We start from the raw sequence: 14,779 nt of genomic DNA, 5'->3' as shown, positions 1-14,779 counted from the left end.
CGTGGGCATTTTCGGCAATTTATGACATTTGCATTCATGGCGTTGTATGTACAATATGGGATAATTTCAATCAATGCCAAGAAAAGCGTCTTCCCTAATTATCCGCAAGATGGACGCCTGTGTTTCAATATACCTAGTTTTAGAGACCAAGAAAGCTACTCTACAGATAGTGACGGACAACTACAGTTTGCCACGGTTCAAGAACTTGACAGGCAGATCCACCCATTTTGCCCGCAGATACTCGGCGACATTCTTCCCCAGAAAGTCGACTGTAGTTGTCGCGCCAACGCCCCGGTCGAGGAGGTTTCGGAACAAGAAGTGTACACCACGGAGGTTTGGAAGCTCGAATCGCTCGATCTGTAGCTTGGGGTTGGACCGGTATTCCTCTCCTAGAAGCTCCTGCGCCTTTGGAATGGAGAGCAGCGAACGTAACCAAAGGTATTCATCGCTATGGCGAACCCAGAATCCGCAGTTCGCATCGGGTCCCTTGTCGCCCGATCGGGCATGGACAATCCATCCTAGGGGGCCTCGGGTTGTTGGCCCGAAATCTAGGTCGCGGTTGGCAGGGGGCTCCGTAATCGCCTGTGAGGGTTGACGAGGCGGGAACTCTTGAGTCGTGGGCGGTGGAGGGATGTCCAGCACTTGATTCTTCCATGGGAGATGGACACGATGCTTCACATCTGCTTGGGGCAGAAGACTAACATAATACTCATATATGGGCTTTGGGAAGCCCTGTCGTGCGTCGAGGTGGAAAGTTGCGCCGGGATAGCCTTGCATGATATTGTCGAAGATATGGCGGAGAAAGTTATTTGGGGCTAGATCTTCTGCGTTACGAGCTTGGGCAACAATTCGAAAGGTGACGGTGGCGCTATTTTGGTCTCGAGGGTCATCTGGCGCTGAACCCAGTGTGGTGAACTCGAGAGCTGTGTAGTTGGATGAATATGGGGCGAGTAGGTGGCGAATCTGCTCCTCCAGCATTCGTGCCTTCGCCTCAATATCTAATCCCACCAGAAACCATGAAGCCTCTGCTTGAAAACCGCCACGGGCTGTGATGCCGACCTTGGTCGTTGGTGGAGGTGGTGCAGACCGGACGCCGTGCAGGGCCACGCGGTTGCTACCGACTTGTTCGAAGTGGATGTCCGTTAGCACAGCGGTAACATCGGAGTTGTAGTACCAAGGGCCCTGGATTTCGTATAGAAGTTGGGAGGAACAGGTGTCGACGGTAACAGCGCCGCCGGGAGCAGACGATTGCATTGTGATAACCACCTTTCCATCCGCTGAAATTTCTGCAATGGGATAACCGATATTACGCCAGCCATTACTGCCGACTTTCTCCAGCGTCTTGAAACCCGTGAAATTGCCTCCACATACATAGTTGCTACATTCTATGAGATGTCCAGCAACGAATGCATTAGCCAACTGATCGAGATCACTGCGGTTCCACCCATGATACCAGTACGCAGCTCCAATAACAGGGGATGCATCTGACACTCGTCCGCACAGAACAATATCAGCCCCTTGAGACAAGGCTGCGGCAATCCCCAGGCCTCCTAGGTAGCACTGGGCATAAATTGGCTCGAAATTCCAGTCGGAAAGAGTCTCGCCTGTATAGACGTTTTTGAATGTTGATTTACCCGTAGATAAAGCTGTTTTCACTGTTGGAAGTACCTCGTCGCCGGAGACCCAAGCCACCTGGAGTATATCAATACATGCGATGTGCAGAGTACTCTAATAACGGACGTACCTTCAGATTTAAGCCCTTGGCCTTGACCATTTGTGTTACCACTTTATAAAGCCCTTCCGTATCTGCATTTCCCGCGTTGACCGCCACTTTGATACCATGCTTGGCCAAATCCTCCAGGGCCGGCTCCAGAGCTAAAAGAAATGCAGGCTCATACCCCGGTGCGCTCGCCGGCATCGCCGACATGCTATTACCAGCTCCCCCCTGGGCTTTATCTTGATCTATCCGTCGTGCTGCCCCCGTGACCATGTTGGCCTCGCTCATGAAGTCGGCGATGATGACGTCGACGGGGTCTTGAGGGTAGTTACGAGCGAACTCGGTGATTGCATGTCGACGGTCGGACGCAGAGCCGGAAGCACCTGTAGGTGGCTCAGTCAATGTCGTCTCTTATTAGAAAGGGATGATTCTAGTTATTGTAACCGACCTGCAATGCGAACTGGACGAGAAGTCATGATGTTTGTGAAGGATGTATCTATCTACTACGTGAACAAGTCGTGAAGAAATTTCCCAGCCAAAAGAAATTAATGGCTACTTGAATGCTTTAAGGTCACCAAGTGGTCCATCTTCCCACTAGTGAATCTAGTTGTCGATCAACCAAACTATGCAATGGCCGAGGAGGTCTTTCGGTTGTCGGTTCGGAGATGCGGGGTTTCACTGGACCGATGTATTGTTCTGTTCAATAAAGGGTAGCGGAATGATGCAGGCTACAATAAGCGGAGAACAGCTCAATTGATGTATCTGAATCGAAGCTTTACCGGGGCATTGAGAGGCATAAGTTATGCAGAGTTGTTCAGCTCTTGCTTGTTGTGGTTAGTTCATGATATCACATGTGGATAACACATTAGATTCGGGGTGGGTCACGGGGGCAGGAAGCCCTCAGAACATGCTATGTATTAGTAGGAGTGTTCAAGTTGATAACTGGGAAATTTCATTCATCGCTTCATGTTCGATCCATTTATCATAATATACAGGGATCATATCCGTATCGCGCCATGATGCTTACATGTAGAAAGTCAGCATACCGCTCGGAGACGAGCGATCGGAGTTAGACATGGACTCCGAACCCACTGAGTCACATATATTTGGCGGCATGGAGAGGGTTAACTTCAGCAACCTTGTCATCTCTCACCGACATCGCCACTAATTTCCCTTCTGATTCACTAGCAATGGTCCAATACTATGAATCCATCTCAGATGATATTCGCGACTGGGCTTTACGCCAGAGCGTCTTCTTCGTGGCTTCGGCGCCTCTGCGTGGTCGCCACGTGAACCTGTCCCCGAAAGGCCTCCCAGACGCTTCTTTCGCAATTTTGGGCCCTAATGAAGCAGCTTACGTGGATGCGACGGGTTCTGGCAACGAGACGATTAGCCATATACGAGAAAATGGTCGTATTACTGTGATGTTCTGCTCTTTTGACAAGACACCGCGCATTCTGCGACTTTTCTGCACCGGCTCCGTTATTGAATGGAACGAGCCCGAGTTTCCTCAATACTTGGAGTGCATGGGAGGCAAAAATGTCACAGGCGCTCGTGCCATTATCCGTATGGATGTTTTTAAGGTTCGTTATTTTTCAGTTATAGCTCTCCCTTGCTTCTGCATTAATTGTCGCATATTTCATATCCTGTATACTGATAGCTTGCAGGTCCAAACCTCGTGTGGGTACGGGGTGCCACAGCTAGCTTTGACTCATGACCCTGAGACCGACGAAGTGAAACCATATCTCAAAGACCGCGAGACTATGGGCTATTGGGCCGGTAAAAAGGTGAGTGCGGGTCAGATGCGCGCGTATCAGCAAGAGTGCAACTCTAGTAGTCTAGATGGGCTTCCGGGTCTTCATTCCGCATTGAGAGATAACCACAAGAGTGTATGGCGGGCACAGTTGGCCGGTTGGATGAACCGTCATCGAGATGAGTTGGAGATGACGAAGACTTCAATCTTGCTTTTGTTTGTGGGTATGGCGATCCTGCAATGGGCTGGATATATATAGATAGATTGTTATGACAATGTGTCAATTGTAGGGATGGAGATTATATGTACACGATTGACGCTATTGTCTCGATGGGAGTTTTCTTGCGATTATCTCTCTCTCCTCTCTATAAATCCTTTTCTTTTCTTCTGTTTTGGTCGCAAGGGATATGACTTTCGAATTCAGGTCTGCTTAGTTCATCATGATGTGCAATCAATATTATAGCAGGACTCCAGTATCTTGGGCCGACCGAGATTAACTTAAACACGATCCGACTGATACCTCTCACCTACTCGGTTTGCTGAGCTCAAATGGACTGTATCATCCATTTTATCCCGTCAGTGCTCATTTCACATTTTACTTATTCAGATATTTTACTTATTCAGATGACCATAACCGGAAACCAAATGTATGCGGGCCAGACATCACTACCTCATTGAGATAAGTTGACACAGCTGTTAGTGAAGTGGATGTTCTGGTTATCGGTGCCGGACCTACAGGCTTGGGGGCCGCAAAACGCCTTCAGCAATTGGTATGCTCCATTATAGCGACCGTGAAGGGGAAAAGACAGCATACAAGGTATAATAGCCAGTCACTAATGGATATCAATACAGAACAACGCATCGTGGTTAATCGTTGACTCCATTGAAACACTTGGTGGTCTTGCGTCCACCGATGCCACCCTGTAGGGATTTGTGAGTTATCATCCGTACCTTATTTAAGTATAATGCTCACTATGGGTGCAGTTATTTGATGTAGGCGGGCATGTTATCTTCTCTAACTACAAGTACTCCGACGACTGACTCAACGAAGCTTTGCCCAAGTCAACTGACTGGTACGAGCATCATGCTCGAGGTCTCCGAATCCTCCTACAAAACCGTTAACCACAATACGCTCTTGGCTGACAGCGTCCAGGGCCTTATCAACACCGACTTGTTGAAGCCCGATGACGAGGTCGTCAGCACGTATGTATGTCGCTTTGACCACGGATATCCCACTCCCAGTCTGGAGCGTTACGGCGCAATGACCAATATCTTGATATACCTGCAAGAGAAGGACATTCTGTCTCAAGGCCGGTTTGGATCATGGAAGTACGGGGTTGGTAACCAGGACCACAGGTAAGTTGAATATCTAACATTGCAAGAAGAGATGTCGTGCTGAAAAGTCTCTAGTTTCATGCTCGGTGTTGGGGCGGTTGAACTTATCCTTTTCAGCGGCTTTGAAGTGACTTTATCAAACCCTGACTTTGTCAACTCTCGAGCCAACACTGAATGTCGCTTGGCATCTACTAAGGTTGTCCGTAGGTAATTGAGTAGATACGGCCTTTATTGGCCGTAGAGGGTTCGTTATCCTCGGGCCAGTAAAAGTGGGAGCGTCTCGTCAGTACCCAGCTTCATCGCAGGCGATCACAGCATAGAATTGTACATGAATTGTACTATTGACTTATTTTTGCCCTCGAACTTTTGATACATACCTATATATAAGCATATACTCAAACATATCATTTTCGATAGCTTCAGGGAGCACTGACAACCGAGAGAGGAAGGGGCGGATAAATGCTACCTCAGGAAGAAAATTGGAACGTGTCACAGCTAATGGAGTCAACCCAACACTTCATCTCGTCCAACAGGCCGATCGCGGAAGTCATCACAGCATCGGATGAACGGGTTGCGACATTTATAAAACCTGGGTTCACTACACGGTATCATCTGTCGAATCCCGACCACAGATAGTTGGGTACTCGACGAAACTGACTCGAAGTCTTCCAGAATATACCTTGTTTAAATTGCGTCAAAAGTCTATGGTTCCGTTAACGCAGATGGTCTATTCTTTAAGCTTTACAGGTTTGTGGAGGATCACCAGGAGGAGTATGGGGCTGACGTCGGATGCGGGGATAAGCTCTGCTGTCCATGGGCATGTCGGCCAAAGGGGAAAAAAACTTCCCAACCACCAGCATTAACAAATACTGTCAAGCCCCTCCTCGTGTTACATTCCGACAGCGCCTCCTATGCGCGATGATGTGAGAATTCAAATCCCGTCCCCCTTGGGTACGAGTCGAATACCGTGATAGTCTCCGGTAACCCGAGAGTACGGCGGAAGGATCGGATCGCGGGGGATTAGAATCCTTTGAGGCAGGATGAGCTGAGCCCCGGTGGTCCGATCTGAGACGTGAACGCGCTTGATGAAGATGCAAAGATGCAGATCCCTACCGATATGCACTTATCGCGACCCGTGACCTGTTGAGGACGATGGTTTATGGCTGGGTGGCATTCAAGGTACGGGAGCTTGTTTAGGGGGATTATTTGCATACCGGGTGAACCCTGGTCCTCTTATGGTTTGAAGCTTAGCGCTGCATCATGTTACCTATTGTTTCTGCTGTTCCAGACCCCTCCTTCGGACTTCCTCGCAAGCCTCGCAAGCCATGCCCTTAAATGGCATACTATAGTTCCGATGCGGCCCGATTGCATCTCCGGGGTCACCTGATTGGGTGAACGTCAATCAGTCATCGCCGTCGCAGCCAGGAGTTTGCGATAGATTTCACCCCGGAGTGATCGTCTCTTATCTCCTGGACCGGTCACGTGGCCATCCGCATAACAGCACTGCTATACTACTTACTAGTGCTAGTATACTTACTGGTACCTTAATACAGGTACATATGCAATGATCGAGGTCGTTGATTGGACAGGGGGCATGTGACCGGAAGTGTTTCATTGGGATGCTTCCGTTAAGGAATTCCAGAGCTAAAGTCCAAAAGTCGCCGGCAGGAAGGAAGTTCAGCCGGTCCAGTGGAGACGGAGGGGACTTGGCACTCTTCCAGTCAAACACTATGTCTCATGACAGACGCCGCCAATTGGTGTTCAGCTAAGTTACGATTATGCAACTGGACTATTACAAGATCATTCATTACCACCAAGGTACTGAGTACAGGCTACAGACTATCTCCCGGACTACCTTGTTAGGTGCAGGAATGCTAGTTCCTCCTTCGACCTACCAGATGCAAGCAAAGGTCTCCAATAGCCCCGGGTCTGGACCAATCTTTACCTCATTCAGTAAGACTTTCGCCCCATTGATTTGTCGTGATTAGTGAGACTTCTTCTGGAGACGCTTGTTGGATACCAAGACTAGAGCTAATCGCCAGTAGGAAACGGATGAGGAGAATAGTTCAATAGACATAGTGATTAGCGACTATCTACTCCAGGCGTCTGCATAATTTGCGCTATCTCTTTGCCATGTTGGGGTATTTGAAGATTCGCAGGCGGGTGTACTGGGCTGCTGCTGATATAGCGGGGCAGCTTTCCCCTGTATCTATTTGATTCGTATGTACAATACGTACATGCCCACCTTAACTCCTCCGCAACCATGAGTACTGGAATGCTTAAAAACTTGTTTAAACACCATACATAACCCCACGTGGATCTTGGAGTAGAGTTTCATGAACCGCCCATGGTGAACCGGGGGAACCAGAAAAAGAAAAAGAAAAGGAAAAAAAAAAGAGATGATGCAATTTCTCGGAGAGGCAGATGATCCGGAAACGGAGAGCGGAAGTACTGGTGCGTCAGAGCTGGTGGGAATCCATGGCTGAGAGGGACGTTGTATCAAAACGGATAGGGTGCCAAATTTCCAGAGACCGAGAGTGGATCAGAGAGGCCGGGGATAAGCGCTGACTGGCCTGAGGAACCCCGCACGATCGTCTGGAAAGACAGCTACGGTGGGGTAATAGTGGATTCCCGGTCTTCAATACTGCCTCGGGCCCTGGCACCTCAGCCAATCATGACCCCGGATGGCAGTCGGATTACTGAACCTGACCGGTAAAAATACGGGCCATGCTAACTTGGGAAGTAATCAACTCTTCTCCCCTCCTCTTCGGTGTCAGTTATCACTGAGCTTCTCCAGTCAATTTGATTCGTATTCCCCCTCCTTGATTTTATTTTGGGTAATCCTTTTTTCTTTTTTGTATTTGTATTTCCTTTTTGTTTTTTTTTTTTTCTTTTTTCCTTGCCCACCTTTCCCCTCCTTACCTATTCGGTCCCGTCGATTCGCCCTGCAATTGAAAGGTATTAATACCTTGGGATTTCCCCTCCTTTGCCTGGCACCGTTGCTTCTCCTCCTCATCTCCCCTCTCCTTAACACATACCAACACCCCTCTCCTTCCTAGTGATACCCCATTTCTCGTTTATTTTGTATCCTCTCTCACCATGGCTGACCTTTTCACCACCATCGAGACCCCCTCGGCCAAATACGAGCAGCCCTTGGGCCTGTATGTTATCCAGCTATCCTTGCTATGGGCGTCGGAGACTCCTTGCTGACATATGGTTACCATTTAGGTTCATCAACAATGAGTTCGTCAAGGCTAAGAGTGGCCGCACTTTTGAGACCATCAACCCCACCAACGAGAAGCCGATTGTAGCCGTCCAGGAGGCGGACGAGAATGATGTCGAAGATGCCGTCAAGGCAGCACGCGCCGCCTTCGAGGGTGAGTGGAGCAAGGTCACTCCCTCCGAACGTGGCCGCCTCCTCGTCAAGCTGGCCGACCTCTTCGAGCGTGATAGCGACATCCTGGCTGCTATTGAAGCCCTTGACAACGGCAAGGCCTTCACCATGGCTAAGGGCGATGTTGCCGCCGCCGCCGGCTGCCTTCGCTACTACGGTGGCTGGGCCGATAAGATTCACGGCCAGACCATTGACACCAACCCTGAGTCTCTTACCTACACCCGCCACGAGCCCATTGGTGTCTGTGGTCAGATCATCCCCTGGAACTTCCCTCTTCTGATGTGGTCCTGGAAGATTGGACCTGCCATCGCTGCCGGTAACGTCGTTGTCCTCAAGACTGCTGAGCAGACCCCCCTGTCTGGTCTCTATGCCGCCAAGCTCATCAAGGAAGCTGGCTTCCCCGCTGGTGTGGTTAACATCCTCTCTGGCTTCGGCCGTGTCGCCGGTGCTGCTATCTCTAGCCACATGGATATCGACAAGATTGCCTTCACCGGTTCGACCCTGGTTGGTCGTATGATTCTCCAGGCCGCCGCCAAGAGCAACCTGAAGAAGGTCACTCTGGAGCTGGGTGGCAAGTCCCCTAACATTGTCTTCGACGACGCCGACATCGATAACGCTATCTCTTGGTCCAACTTCGGTATCTTCTTCAACCACGGCCAGTGCTGCTGCGCCGGTTCCCGTATCCTGGTCCAGGAGGGCATCCACGACAAGTTCGTTGCCCGCTTCAAGGAGCGCGCCGCTGCCAACAAGCTCGGCAACCCCTTCACTGCCGACACCTTCCAGGGCCCTCAGGTCTCGCAGCTGCAGTTTGACCGCATCATGGAGTACATCAACCACGGTAAGCAGGAGGGTGCTACCGTTGCCACCGGTGGTGAGCGTCACGGAACCGAGGGTTACTTCATCCAGCCTACCGTCTTCACCGATGTCCACAGCGACATGAAGATCGCCAAGGAGGAGATCTTCGGCCCCGTCGTCACCATCCAGAAGTTCAAGGATGAGGAGGAGGCCATCAAGATTGGTAACAGCTCCTCGTACGGTCTTGCCGCCGCCGTCCACACCAAGAACGTTAACACTGCCATCCGCGTCTCCAACTCTCTCCGGGCTGGAACCGTCTGGATCAACTGCTACAACATGATCAACTACCAGGCTCCCTTCGGTGGCTTCAAGGAGTCGGGTCTTGGCCGTGAACTGGGCTCCTACGCCCTTGAGAACTACACCCAGGTCAAGACTGTGCACTACCGCCTGGGCGACGCTCTCTTTGCTTAAATGAAAGTTATGAAATAATGAAATATTCTTACAAGTTCCATTTTGGCGATGCCTTTGATCTTTGTCATTTCATGTAAACATAGGATATGAATTCACGATGAAATTGTGACTACCTACAAGACTTTCTTGAACCGTAATTAGCTCTTGACCAGTGAAAAAGAAACCAATAACATAGAATAAAATATAGAGACCATGAAACTTTCCAGAACAAAACTGTAAAAAGAATACATACCGCTTTGTCGGTAGTGCATGAACCGAAGCTAAAGAATGTGGTCTCCATAATTCATTCCCACGCCGCGGGGTCAACATCCTCGGGTCAAACCACCCCGAGATCCATCTCGGGGGATAATACACCGAAAGGCCTGCTCCATCTCCAACCCAGATTCATCACCACCATGATAGTAATATCCCGAACCATGAAACAATGCATCGTTGCACATGATTCACACCCCCTGCAAGAATCCACATCCGACCATGTAAATCTGGTAATACACCTAGGACAATATATCCGGTAATTAAACTCTAAACCCCATACTTTGATTGCTTTTAAAAGTATATTTTATTCTAGTGGATATATCCTCTCGTCTCTTTTCTCCAGTACCAATCTATTCATCTAGGGCCCACTACATATATTCCAGATATACTAGTAACGAACAATAGCGTTTCACTGAACGAGGCTAAGCATAGATACCTACCCACTAACATCCGATGATCTCGATTATAGTTCGATCAGCAAGCAGTCCAGCATCGATCCATGGGGACACTAGTCTAGTAGTAGCACTTTGGTATATAGCCTATGAATAGATACCTGTGATAACTCTCACGTTACTAATCCTCTATGGAAAAGGCACTCAATCACACCGGTTAATTTAGTTAATCTCATAGGTAACGATGACACATTCCCTTGATATCATAAGATCGTATTCTACTCAAGACCGGAAGATGAATCCGTCTTCATGTCGGGAATGTCAAGGTAGTAGAAGATACAGCTCGGAGTTAGAGTTATCCCCGGCTTAACCTAGGGGCTGGTCAGCAGGCTAATGTAGGTCCAGTGTGTTCATTCCTGGAGTCTCATCGTGTCTAGTACGTGGCACAGATGACACAAATATTAAATCTTGCAGGGTCTGTGGATAGGGTTTGGAACGTGCACTATATTTCAAATGCCGGAGGTGTATTGTATGGCAGACTATGTTTGCGTCTGGGTAGGGGAAGCTAGCGATAAAAAAAGTCATCGTGCAATGAGGTTTATTCTGAGAATAATAGACTTTGAATTTGTAGAAAGAGCGGTAATTGATAGGAATCATGCAGAAACTGGTGTACACTCGCTGAGCTTATGAGAGTGGCTGGTTTTCTTGGTGTTAGGCTGTTCAAGGGATCTTGCCCACCAACGAGTATCGGTCTACTGTGGTGAATGGCGGTTCTATGGATGGAGCTTCTATTCTGGGTGCATATCAAGGAAAGATTAGAAGATTATTCGAGAGTTGAAGGTAGGGAGTTTAACCACTTGGCAAAGTCCAGTCATTCAGAGTAAACAGGGTCTACAATGACCGGTAGGAATGGAGAAGGCCTCGTGGGCCCTGTTGGTTCTCCGCAGTATAAGGTTTCTAGGGGTATAAATTTCACAGATATTTCAACGAGACAGACCACTCCACCTCGAAAGAAGCGTAAGACGGAAGCCGATGCGTCTGACTTAAAAGTCGTTCGACAGGTATCCTCCACACTGTTTATCAAAGGCTTTAAATTAGCCCAAGTTGAGGCGGTATCGTTAACGAATGCGTCGGGGCTCATCTCACGAACCCCACTGCTGGATATTACTGGCAGGGTAGGTGTTGATGAAAACCCCGAAGAAGGGCCAGATCATATCTGGCGTACATTGATAGCAGATAGAGATATTGAGGGGCAGATTCCTCCTACATAGTATCAAAGAGCATGGTTGCGGTGTTTGGAGATTGCTGATACTTTTCATAACGGGGGTTTCAACATCGACCAGCTTTTGCATGGACAGTCGGATATGCTCCGTGGATACCTTACAGAGTGTGAAACGTCACATTGAATTGGAGATATTTTAGGGCTCCGATGAAGACTCCACGCCGTGGTAGCCCTCATGGCCCCTCTGGCCAAACGGGAAGAGCGAGTTACTGGGTTATGGGCCACACGGAAGACATTCAAGATGTGAGCGGCATTGTTCGGCAGGAAACAAACAGCGAGGAAGTAGGCTCTGAAGGAGAGTCTAGCTTTGGCTGTGGACTGATAATGACTTATTCGGTTTGTGACCCGAAGCTACTACCCGGAGGGAATGTATTTACATCTTATATGAGTGTGGTGTACCTGTTGTGCTTAGACAGCCCACAAGGAGCCCGAAATGCTATAAAGTAATCGGTGAGTGCTACGTCCATGGAAGATGGAAGGCGAATTAGTAGAAGACTGCGAGAAAGGGCAAACGCTGGGCACATATGCGGCTTTTGGTTTGATATAGACCTTGGCCTCATGTATGGTTGCAGATGGAAGACTCAAAACTGGCCACAGAAGCATAGACTGTGCAGTAAGATAGATTGTACTAAGAAAGAATTAAAAGCTCCTCGGAAGTTGATGAGTAGACGAGAGGGCCACGAAGTCATGGTGGTGATGTTTAGGGGATGATATGTAATTGTAAAGGAATGGGTAGGCATCTGTAGGGAGGAGTGTGGAGGTCATAGGACGCCGCTATAGTCCTAGTTATGAGTTCCACACATTATCACTGCTTGCCCACAATCTTTCTGTTACGGAAGTATGGGGACAAACATGTAAGAAACTATTTGTTTCGGTAGAGCCGAGGACAGCCTCCCAATGAGACTCCGCCTCATGCTGGTAAGCTCACAGTGGATTGCCAGCTATGTCGGCTTCAGGCGTTCAAGCTCAAACCTTCTCCACCGGATCATGCCGAGACATCTCGCCACCATTGAGCTTAGATGTTGGAGTTGTGATCGTACTAGACCATAGCCCATGGGTTACACACGATTGTAGGACATTATTTCTTGAATCAGATAGCTACTAGGTAAGGTAGCAGAAACGATACGCAGAAAATAATGCTTATCTGGCTGTTTATATTGATATACATTTAAATTGACTATACATACCCGGATGGAGACGTCATTCCAAGCACTCCACCGTCCGTCTCAGCCAGGGCAAAATTTGCAATAACAAGACGACCGTCGACTAGTCAGTATGGGCACCCTCCATACCCTCTTCGGTCGGGGGACCGGCGTAGTTCTGATAACCCCATACCCAGTACCACACGGCAGAGATGATGAAGAAACCAACGAAGACGACCGAGGCGTAGTTCATGGTTTCCTGCGTAACGGCCATGAAGGTGGGCATGGAGAAGAGAGGGATGGCGAGGCAGGTCCATGCTAGATTGGACATCGGAGATGTTAGAAGGCAGCTGGGGATGTAGAGACCAGTGCGTGGTAGGGAAAAGTCGAGCCCACTTACCGAGACAGACGATGTTACAGAACAGACCGAGTGGTCCAAGGTTGAAGCTGCAGTTCTTGATATCCCGTCGCTTTCGGAGAATAAGGGAGACCGCAACTGGGCAAGCGTAACTAAGGGTTAAGAACATGACACCGACACCGGAGAAGGCGTTATACGCGGCAGTGGAGCCGAAGTAGATAAGACCGAGCAGGAGTTCGATTATCATGCCGAGGAGCATCGCGTTCAGGGGGATGTTGTCGAGACGGGGTTCGACCTTCTTAAACCACTTGGAGCCGGGGATGGCTCCATCACGGGCGAAGGCCCAGACGCTTCGGGATGCCGCAGTTACACAACCTACACCACAGATGATACCGAGAATCAACAACGGGATGAGCAGGCAGAAGGCTCCGGCGGAGTTGCCGGTGGCGGCTTTGAAAATGGGCGGAACGGGTTGACCGGATGCGAGATTCGCCAGGTAGGAGATATCGGGGAGCACAAACGCGATGGGGATCAAAAAGGCAAGACCGGCCAGGGCGTTCAGGATGAGGCCTCCGACGATTGCTTTGGGAACTTGAATGGCTGGCGCGCGGACTTCTTCACACATGCTGATTTTCGGGACATAAACGTTAGTTTGGGCTTCTTGGGGCTTTTCGCGACGGGCATAAAATGATGGTAATGGCCTACGAGGTGATCATGCCGGTTGCCGAGAGCGCGTAGGCAGCTTGGAGTAAACCGATACAGAAGGACCAGCCATCGGGCCAGCCGGATTGAGGAGAGAAATCGGTGAAGACATATTTTGCAGTGTGTCTGCCGTTACTGGCGACGACCAGAATGGTGATGATAATGGCAGTAACGCCTACCAGGGTCCAGAAGATGGCAAAAGTCTAAAGGTCGAATATACAAGTGAGATTAGTGACATAGGCACGGGGGGCTAAACAAGGTCAGGTTTGCGCTGTGATGATAGCTTTATATACCTCCAGGTGTGTTAACCACTTATTCCCAAAGGCAGGAATGACATGGCAGATGAGTGTGATGCCTAGAAAGATCAAGTAGGTCTGATAGGCCTGGAAGTCTTCTGTGATACCCACTCCAGTAGCGTCGGTAAACACATTGAGACTCTCGATCAGAAACAGGGCTGTAGCGAAGTTCACGGCCAAGGTGATGGTGATGTTGCCGGCAATGAATGACCAGCCACAGATCCAGGCTGCAACCCGGCGATACTTAACGGGGGACAGGGCAAAGGTTTGGTAATAGACACCACCGGCGGTGGGATAGACGGATGTAACCTCAGCGAGCGATGCGGCGACACACAACATGATCAGGGATACCACGATCCAACCCCAGATCATATTGGCCGAGCCACCACCCGCAATCGAGTATAACATCGTCGTCGATAGACCGTAGGGCACCGACGCCAGGATGAAGACCATGAAGACGACCTGCCATGTTGATCGATTGCGAGACAGCTCTGGCGTATATCCAAGAGCTTCGAGGTTGGAATCAGCCGTAATCTTGTCTAGCCTGGGCGGGTCCATGATGGCTGGCTAGTACGGGGACTTCTTAATGTGGATGTCGATTAGAAGTCTATAAACAATTTAGGTGCGCTGGGCGTAATGAGGTGCTATGGATCAATCGCATAAGGGCCGTGGATTTTTTTCCCTTCTTCTTTTAGGGATGATGGGAAAAGAAGAAAAAAGAGAAAACGGAAAGAAAAAAGAGCACGTGCAGGAGGAATGTCGGAAAATGTTTTAGAAAAAAAAAAAAAAAAAAAAGAAAAAGAAAAAAGGGTCAAAAAGAGGGAAATTAATAGGAGTGATTTATTACTAACAAAGAAGATGATCTGAAGGGAGACGCTGAGTGGCTG

At 49.2% G+C, this 14,779-nt stretch overlaps 7 protein-coding genes across 7 annotated transcripts; 5 read left to right on the top strand and 2 right to left on the bottom strand.

The window, feature by feature from the left end:
* Positions 1-180: 180 nt before the first annotated feature.
* Positions 181-2,193, bottom strand: F9C07_4617 (uncharacterized protein; the record flags this gene model as incomplete). Its single annotated transcript, XM_041290672.1, has 3 exons — positions 181-1,692; positions 1,745-2,100; positions 2,166-2,193. 3 exons carry the CDS (start codon positions 2,191-2,193, stop codon positions 181-183), a joined length of 1,896 nt encoding a protein of 631 aa, XP_041144275.1.
* Positions 2,194-2,907: 714 nt separating this feature from the next.
* Positions 2,908-3,729, top strand: F9C07_4616 (pyridoxamine phosphate oxidase family protein; the record flags this gene model as incomplete). The annotated part of the gene is made up of 2 exons (XM_041290660.1): positions 2,908-3,300; positions 3,385-3,729. The coding sequence occupies 2 exons, from the start codon at positions 2,908-2,910 to the stop codon at positions 3,727-3,729; spliced, it is 738 nt and encodes a 245-aa protein (XP_041144274.1).
* A 744-nt stretch (positions 3,730-4,473) lies between these two features.
* F9C07_4615 (uncharacterized protein) lies at positions 4,474-5,016 on the top strand (the record flags this gene model as incomplete). The annotated part of the gene is made up of 2 exons (XM_041290659.2): positions 4,474-4,826; positions 4,881-5,016. The coding sequence occupies 2 exons, from the start codon at positions 4,474-4,476 to the stop codon at positions 5,014-5,016; spliced, it is 489 nt and encodes a 162-aa protein (XP_041144273.2).
* A 2,888-nt stretch (positions 5,017-7,904) lies between these two features.
* On the top strand, positions 7,905-9,465 carry F9C07_4614 (putative aldehyde dehydrogenase AldA; the record flags this gene model as incomplete). Its single annotated transcript, XM_041290658.1, has 2 exons — positions 7,905-7,966; positions 8,034-9,465. 2 exons carry the CDS (start codon positions 7,905-7,907, stop codon positions 9,463-9,465), a joined length of 1,494 nt encoding a protein of 497 aa, XP_041144272.1.
* Positions 9,466-11,008: 1,543 nt separating this feature from the next.
* Positions 11,009-11,383, top strand: F9C07_2104495 (uncharacterized protein; the record flags this gene model as incomplete). The annotated part of the gene is made up of 1 exon (XM_071508975.1): positions 11,009-11,383. The coding sequence occupies one exon, from the start codon at positions 11,009-11,011 to the stop codon at positions 11,381-11,383; it is 375 nt and encodes a 124-aa protein (XP_071364890.1).
* Positions 11,384-11,610: 227 nt separating this feature from the next.
* Positions 11,611-11,836, top strand: F9C07_4613 (uncharacterized protein; the record flags this gene model as incomplete). The annotated part of the gene is made up of 2 exons (XM_071511238.1): positions 11,611-11,730; positions 11,807-11,836. The coding sequence occupies 2 exons, from the start codon at positions 11,611-11,613 to the stop codon at positions 11,834-11,836; spliced, it is 150 nt and encodes a 49-aa protein (XP_071364889.1).
* Positions 11,837-12,498: 662 nt separating this feature from the next.
* On the bottom strand, positions 12,499-14,750 carry F9C07_2149084 (amino acid/polyamine transporter I). The gene is made up of 4 exons (XM_041290671.2): positions 13,890-14,750; positions 13,600-13,799; positions 12,937-13,520; positions 12,499-12,854 (listed from the first exon to the last, which is right to left on the bottom strand). Exons 1-4 carry the CDS (start codon positions 14,448-14,450, stop codon positions 12,661-12,663), a joined length of 1,539 nt encoding a protein of 512 aa, XP_041144271.2. The 5' UTR covers positions 14,451-14,750; the 3' UTR covers positions 12,499-12,660.
* Positions 14,751-14,779: the final 29 nt, after the last annotated feature.

This window comes from Aspergillus flavus, chromosome 3 (genome assembly GCF_009017415.1).
Source record: "Aspergillus flavus chromosome 3, complete sequence".
NCBI classification, from domain to species: Eukaryota; Fungi; Ascomycota; class Eurotiomycetes; order Eurotiales; family Aspergillaceae; genus Aspergillus; species Aspergillus flavus.
The sequence above is the reverse complement of the archived record's forward strand: the minus strand, read 5'-3'. Positions and strand labels throughout refer to the sequence as shown.

Bases quoted from the DNA above. Each gene is read 5' to 3' on its own strand.
- F9C07_2149084 (XM_041290671.2), bottom strand. From the start codon at position 14,450: ATGGACCCGCCCAGGCTAGACAAGATTACGGCTGATTCCAACCTCGAA. The intron at 13,800-13,889 runs GTATATAAAGCT...TTCGACCTTTAG, and splicing joins AGTGGTTAACACACCTGGAG to ACTTTTGCCATCTTCTGGAC. The intron at 13,521-13,599 runs GTAGGCCATTAC...CCCGAAAATCAG, and splicing joins GCAACCGGCATGATCACCTC to CATGTGTGAAGAAGTCCGCG.